The 7,718-nt window shown below is 40.8% G+C and overlaps 1 protein-coding gene across 1 annotated transcript in view; it reads left to right on the top strand.

Annotated features, from left to right (window-relative positions):
- The first annotated feature begins 1,243 nt into the window (after positions 1 to 1,243).
- The window catches only part of TBCE (tubulin folding cofactor E), a 76,068-nt gene continuing 69,593 nt past the window's right edge, over positions 1,244 to 7,718 (top strand). The window contains exon 1 of the mRNA XM_065894150.1: positions 1,244 to 1,343. Coding sequence (XP_065750222.1) covers positions 1,244 to 1,343 — 100 coding nt within the window. The remainder of the gene's footprint in view (positions 1,344 to 7,718) is intronic.

Genomic DNA, 7,718 nt, shown 5'->3' with positions numbered 1-7,718 from the left:
TCTGTAAATAATTTAATGTGTATTTCTGTGAAATAAAGTCTTACAAAAAGTCCTAACCTTGGGCTTCCCTGGTGGCGCAGTGGTTGAGAGTCCGCCTGCCGATGCAGGGGACACCGGTTCGTGCCCATGTCCGGGAAGATCCCACATGCTGCGGAGCGGCTGGGCCCGTGAGCCATGGCCGCTGAGCCTGTGTATCCGGAGCCTGTGCTCCGCAACGGGAGAGGCCACAGCAGTGAGAGGCCCGCGTATCACAAAAAAAAAAAAAAAAAGTAACCACTATACCATTACCACAGTTAAAAATTTAACAATTATGCTTTCCCTTTTTTTCCCAAAATAAATGGATTTTGTCTTTGCCTTATGGAAAGCAATTATTCTTGAATATCATCAACTATTCAGTCAGCATTCAAATTTTCAGTTTCCTCATAATTTATTTTGAAAGTTATTTACAGTTTTTAAGAATTTAGGTTCCAAATGAAGTCTGTACATTGCAGTTGGCTTACATTTCTCTTAAGTTTCTTTTAATCTCTTTGTTTTCCTTCCATCTTGCTCTTTTTCATCTGTTGAAGAAACAAACGTGTTGAAGTGGGAGTTGGACCTAGTGATCGCTCCTAGACAGATGATACCTTTCTCTTGGGCTCCTTGTTCTCAGGGTTCTGAAATTTTCTTTTTTTGCTACACCATGCAGCTTGTGGAATCTTAGCTCCCCGACCAGGGATCAAACCTGCACTCCTGGCAGTGGAAGTGCAGAGTCCTAACCACTGGATCGCAAGGGAATTCCCTGAATTTTTCATTGTACGCGTTCCTTCCTGCATCTGTGGATTTGTGTTTCTCCTTCCTGGAGAGAGAACCATGCCCATGCTGCCTGTTTCCTTTCCCTTTTCTCTGTAACCTTTATCCCCCTCTCTTCTATTCTCCTTCCCTTCCTACCCCCTTCAGTAAATGATAGAATACACAGTCATGTGATGTGAGCTAACTGGAGTTAAGCGAGCTTTCTTAAAAAAGGATTAAATTACCAAAATATAGTTAGAGAGTAAAATAAAGTCAAATTCTGAGAGTCTGGTACCTAAACCTTTAGGTTCTTCCCTTCACCAAAATGTGAAGACTAAATTGGGTAGAAGTGTTGACCTCATGAATAGCTACGTAAAGCTAAAAAAAATATTTTTTAAAGAGTTTTACTACGTCCTTGTCAATGTTGTGTTTTCTTCCTAGGTCTCCTCATATTTTGGATTCTGGCAATGTTATGATGAATGACACTTTGACATCAGATGTCATTGGTCGGAGAGTCGAAGTTAATGGAGAACATGCAACAGTGCGTTTTTCTGGCGTTGTCCCTCCTATGGCAGGTAATTTATGATTTGTGTATGTGTGTGTGTGTGTGTGTGTGTATTTATTTTGTAGTTTCTGGGTAGGCTTCTCAGCAGTGCTTTATAACACCAGTTTTGAGGAAACTAACAACCAAGTTATATATACCTCTGATACACAGTTGTTTTCTTTCTGTGACAATATCCTGTGATATCCATGGCTTTATTTCATTACACACTGATCTAATTATTCAGTGTTGCTATTTTATATTAACTCAACCTTAAAATATCTTCTGAGTAAACTTTAAACACTAATTAAAAATCTTGAATTCCCATAATCCTAAGCTCAAAAATGAAGTAATATTTGTGGAATTTCTCTTATCATTAATCCATGTGTATGTTGTAGTTTAAATTGATATAAATGCAATTTTGTGTTACCATTTTTAACTTATGATTTGGTGTATATTTATCTGTTTCTGTAGCATCATTTTACTTGTATTCCCTTTTTTATTGAGATATAATTGACATAATATTAGTTTCAGGTATACAACATAATGATTCAGTGTTTGTATACATTGTGAAACTATCACCACAATAAGTCTACTTCACATATATCACCACACATACTTATACATTTTTGAGAATTTTAAGATCTCTCCAGGACTTACTTATTTTATAGCTGGAAGTTTGTACCTTTCAACCTCTTTCACCCATTTTAGCCACCTCCATCCTCCACCTCTGGCACCACCAATATGATCTGTTCTCTGTATCTATGTGTTCTTTTCTTTCCTCCTCCCTCCCTCCCTCCTTTTCTTCCTTCGTTCCTTTCCCCTTTCCTTCCCCTTCCTTTCTTGTTTCTTTTATTTATTTATTTATTTTGTGAATTTTGAGTATTTATTATTTTTGCATTTATGTATATATATTTTTAACATCTTTACTGTAATATAATTGCTTTACAATGGTTAGTTTCTGCTTTATAACAGTGAATCACTTATACATATATCCCCATATCTCTTCCCTCTTGCGTCTCCCTCCCACCCTCCCTATCCCACCCCTCTAGGTGGTCACAAATCACTGAGTTGATCTCCCTGTGCTATGCGGCTGCTTCCCACTAGCTATCTGTTTGACATTTGGTAGTGTATATATGTCCATGACACTCTCTCACTTCGTCCCAGCTTACCCTTCCCCCTCCCCGTGTCCTCAAGTCCATTCTCTACATCTGCATCTTTATTCCTGTCCTGCCCCTTGGTTTTTCATAACCATTTTTCTTTTTTTTTTTTTTTAGATTCCATATATATGTGTTAACATACGGTATTTGTTTTTCTCTTTCTGCCTTACTTCACTCTGTCTGACAGACTCTAGGTCCATCCACCTCACTACAAATAACTCAGTTTCATTTCTTTTTATGGCTGAGTAATATTCCATTGTATATATGTGCCACATCTTATTTATCCATTCATCTGTCAGTGGACACTTAGGTTGCTTCCATGTCCTGGCTGTTGTAAATAGAGCTCCAGTGAACGTTGTGGTACATAACTCTTTTTGAATTACTGTTTTCTTAGGGTATATGCTGAGTAGTGGGATTGCTGGGTCATACGGTAGTTCTATTTTTAGTTTTTTAAGGAACCTCCAAACTGTTCTCCATAGTGGCTGTATCAATTTACATTTCCACCAGCGGTGTAAGAGGGTTCCCTTTTCTCCACACCCTCTCCAGCATTTATTGTTTGTAGATTTTTTCATGATGGCCATTCTGACCAGTGTGAGGTGATACCTCACTGTAGTTTTGATTTGCATTTCTCTAATAATTAGTGATGTTGAGCATTCTTTAATGTGTTTGTTGGCTATATGTATTGTTTGTTGACTATATGTATATCTTCTTTGGAGAAATGTCTGTTTAGGTCTTCTGCCCATTTTTGGATTGGGTTGTTTGTTTTTCTGGTATTGAGCTGCATGAGCTGCTTGTAAAGTTTGGAGATTAATCCTTTGCCAGTTGCTTCATTTGCAAATATTTTCTCCCATTCTAAGGGTTGTCTTTTGGTCTTGTTTATGGTTTCCTTTGCTGTGCAAAAGCTTTTAAGTTTCATTAGGTCCTATTTGTTAATTTTTGTTTTTATTTCCATTTCTGTAGGAGGTGGGTCAAGAAGGATCTTGCTGTTTTTTATGTAATAGTGTTCAGCCTATATTTTTTCTAAGAGTTTTATAGTGTCTGGCCTTACATTTAGGTCTTTAATCCATATTGAGTTTATTTTTGTGTATGGTGTTAGGAAGTGTTCTAATTTCATTCTTTTACATGTAGCTGTCCAGTTTTCCCAGCACCATTTATTGAAGAGGCTGTCTTTTCTCCATTGTGTATTCTTGCCTCCTTTATCAAAACTAAGGTGACCATATGTGCATGGGTTTATCTCTGGGCTTTCTATCCTGTTCTATTCTATCCTGTTCCATTGATAGCTACACAGGCTTCTTGGTGGCTACAGCAGCAGCCTTAGCGTCTCATGGGTCTCCTTTTTGTATCCATTCGCCAGTCTGTGTCTTTTGGTTGGAGCATTTAATCAATTTACATTTAAGGTAATTATCGATATGCATGTTCCTGTTACCATTTTCTTAATTGTTTTAGGTTTGTTATTGTAGGTCTTTTCCTTCTCTTGTGTTTCCTGCCTAGAGAAGTTCCTTTAGCATTTGTTGTAAAGCTGGTTTGGTGGTGCTGAATTCTCCTAGCTTTTGTTTGTCTGTAAAGGATTTAATTTCTGCGTCAACTCTGAATGAGATCCTTGCTGGGTAGAGTAATCTTGGTTGTAGGTTTTTCCCTTTCATCACTTTAAATATGTCCTGCCAGTCCCTTCTGGCTCGTAGAGTTTCTGCTGAAAGATCAGCTGTCAACGTTATGGGGATTCCCTTGTATGTTATTTGTTGTTTTTCCCTTGCTGCTTTTAATATTTTTTCTTTGTATTTAATTTTTGATAGTTTGATTAATATGTGTCTTGGCGTGTTTCTGCTTGGGAATTAGGGAATTAGGGAAGTTTTCAACTATAATCTCTTCAAATATTTTCTCAGTCCCTTTCTTTTTCTCTTCTTCTTCTGCGACCCCTATAATTCGAATGTTGGTGCATTTAATGTTGTCCCAGAGGTTTCTGAGACTGTCCTCAATTCTTTTCATTCTTTTTTCTTTATTCTGCTCTGCAGTAGTTATTTCCACTATTTTATCTTCCAGGTCACTTATCCATTCTTCTGCCTCAGTTATTCTGCTATTGATTTCTTCTAGAGAATTTTCAATTTCATTTATTGTGTTGTCCATCATTGTTTGCTTGCTCTTTAGTTCTGGTAGGTCCTTGTTAAACGTTTCTTGAGTTTTCTCCATTCTATTTCCAAGATTGTGGATCATCTTTACTATCATTACTCTGAATTCTTTTTCAGGTAGACTGCCTATTTCCTCTTCATTTGTTAGGTCTGGTGGGTTTTTATCTTGCTCCTTCATCTGCTGTGTGTTTCTCTGTCTTCTCATTTTGCTTATCTTACTGTGTTTGGGGTCTCCTTTTCGCAGGCTGCAGGCTCATAGTTCCCGCTGTTTTTGGCGTCTGCCCCCCGTGGCTAAGGTTGGTTCAGTGGGTTGTGTAGGCTTCCTGGTGGAGGGGACTAGTGCCTGTGTTTTGGTGGATGAGGCTGGATATTGTCTTTATGGTGGGCAGGACCACGTCTGGTGGTGTGTTTTGGGGTGTCTGTGACCTTATTATATTTGAGGCAGCCTCTCTGCTAATGGGTGGGGTTGTGTTCCTGTCTTGCTAGTTGTTTGGCATAGGGTGTCCAGCACTGTAGCTTGCTGGTTGTTGAGTGGAGCTGGGTCTCAGCGTTGAGTTTGAGGTCTCTGGGAGAGCTTTTGCTGTTTGATATTACATGCAGCTGAGGGGTCTCTGGTGGACCAATGTCTTGAACTCAGCTCTCCCACCTCAGAGGCACAGGCCTGACACACCGCTGGAGCACCAAGACCCTGCCAGCCACATGGGTCAGAAGAAAAGGGAAAAAAAAAGAAAAGGAAGGAAGGGAGGGGAGGGGAGGGGAGGAAAAAATAATTTAAAGAAAGAAAGGTATTTAAAAAATTATTGAAAATTTAAAAACTAAAACTTAAAACTTAATTTAAAAAAAAGAAAGAAAGAGGGAGTAACCAAACAGAAAAGCAAATCCACCAATGATAACAAGCGCTAAAAATTATATTAAAAATAAACAAATGGACAGACAGAATGCTAGGAGAAATGGTAAGATCTAAGCTATACAGACAAAATCACACAAAGAAGCATGCACATACATACTCACAGAAAGAGAAAAAGGAAAAGAATATATATATATATCTGTATGTTAAAAAGAAGGAAGAGAGCAACCAAATCAGTAAGTAAATCGAATGATAATAAGCTCTAAATACTAAACTAAGATAAACATAAAACCAGAAACGAATTATATGCAGAACGCAAACCCCAAGTCTACAGTTGCTCCCAGAGTCCACTGCCTCAATTTTGGGATGATTCGTTGTCTATTCAGGTATTCCACAGATGCAGGGTACATCAGGTTGACTGTGGAGATTTAATCCACTGCTCCTGAGGCTGCTGGGAGAGATTTCCCTTTCTCTTCTCTGTTCACACAGCTCCTGGGGTTCAGCTTTGGATTTGACCCGCCTCTGCATGTAGGTCACCTGAGGGCATCTGTTCCCTGCCCAGACAGGATGGCGTTAAAGTAGCAGCTGATTAGGGGGCTCTGGCTCACTCAGGCCGCGGGGAGGGAGGTGTATGGAATGCGGGGAGAGCCTGCGGCGGCAGAGGCCAGCGTGACGTTGCACCAGCCTGAGGTGCGCCGTGTGTTCTCCCGGGGAATTTGTCCCTGCATCCCGGGACCCTGGCAGAGGCAGGCTGCACAGGCTCCGGGGAGGGGAGGTGTGGATAGTGACCTGTGCTTGCACACAGGCTTCTTGGTGGCGGCAGCAGCAGCCTTAGCGTCTCATGCCCGTCTCTGGGGTCCACACTGCTAGCCGCAGCTCGCGCCCGTTTCTGGAGCTCGTTTAGGCAGTGCTCTGAATCCCCTCTCCTTGCACACCCTGAAACAATGGTCTCTTGCCTCTTAGGCAGGTCCAGACTTTTTCCTTGACTCCCTCCCGCCTAGCTGTGGCACACTAGCGCCCTTCAGGCTGTGTTCACACAGCCAACCCCAGTCCTCTCCCTGGCGGGTGAGCAGACAAGCCTCTCGGGCTGGTGAGTGCTGGTCAGCACCCATGTGCCGTGCGGGAATCTCTCTGCTTTGCCCTCTGCACCCCTGTGGCTGCGCTGTCCTCTGTGGCTCCGATCTTCCCCCCTCCACTACCTGTCTTGCCAGTGAAGGTCCTTCCTAGTGTGTGGAAACTTTTCCTCCTTCACGGCTCCCTCCCACTGGTGCAGGTCCCATCCCTATTCTTTTGTCTCTGTTTTTCCTTTTTTCTTTTGCTGTACCCAGGTATGTGGGGGAGTTTCTTGCCTTTTGGGAAGTCTGAGATTGTCTGCCAGCGTTCAGTAGGTGTTCTGTAGGAGTTGTTCCACATATAGATGTATTCCTGATGTATTTGTGGAGAGGAAGGTGATCTCCACATCTCACTCCTCCATCTTGAAGATCTCTTTTCCTTTCCTTTCCTATCCCTTCCTTTCCCTTCCTTTCTTTTTTCTTTTCTTTCTGAGGGTTGTCCTTTCGTCTTGTTTGTAGTTTCCTTTGTTGTGCAAAAGCCTTTAAGTTTCATTAAGTCCCATATGTTTATTTTTGTTGTCATTTCCATTACTCCAGGAGGTGGATCAAAAAATATCTTGCTGTGATTTATGTCAAAGAGGGTTTTTCCTATGTTTTCCTCTAAGAGTTTTATAGTGTCCAGTCTTACATTTAGGTCTCGACTCCATTTTGAGTGTTTTTTTTGTGTATGGTGTCAGGGAGTATTCTAATTTCATTCTTTTACATGTAGCTGTCCAGTTTTCCCAGCACCACTTATTGAAGAGACTGTCTCTTTTCTCCATTGTATATCCTTGCCTCCTTTGTCATAGATTAGTTGACCATAGGTGCGTGGGTTTATCTCTGGGCTTTCTTTCCTGTTCCATTGATCTATATTTCTGGTTTTGTGCCAATACCATATCGTCTTGATGACTGTAGCTTTGTAGTATAGTCTCAAGTCAGGGAGTCTCATTCCTCCAGCTCCATTTTTTTCCCTCAAGACTGCTTTGACTATTCGGGGTCTTTTGTGTTTCCATACAAATTTTAAGATTTTTTTGTTCTGGTTCTGTAAAATATGTCATTGGTAATTTGATAGGGATTGCATTGAATCTGTAGATTGCTTTGGGTGGTATAGTCATTTTCACATTATTGATTCTTCCAGTCCAAGAACCTGGTATATCTCTCCATCTGTTTGTATCATCTTTAATT

Source organism: Phocoena phocoena, chromosome 16, assembly GCF_963924675.1.
Source record: "Phocoena phocoena chromosome 16, mPhoPho1.1, whole genome shotgun sequence".
NCBI lineage: Eukaryota > Metazoa > Chordata > Mammalia > Artiodactyla > Phocoenidae > Phocoena > Phocoena phocoena.
Note: the sequence above shows the minus strand (reverse complement) of the source record. Positions and strands in the feature narration are given on the sequence as shown.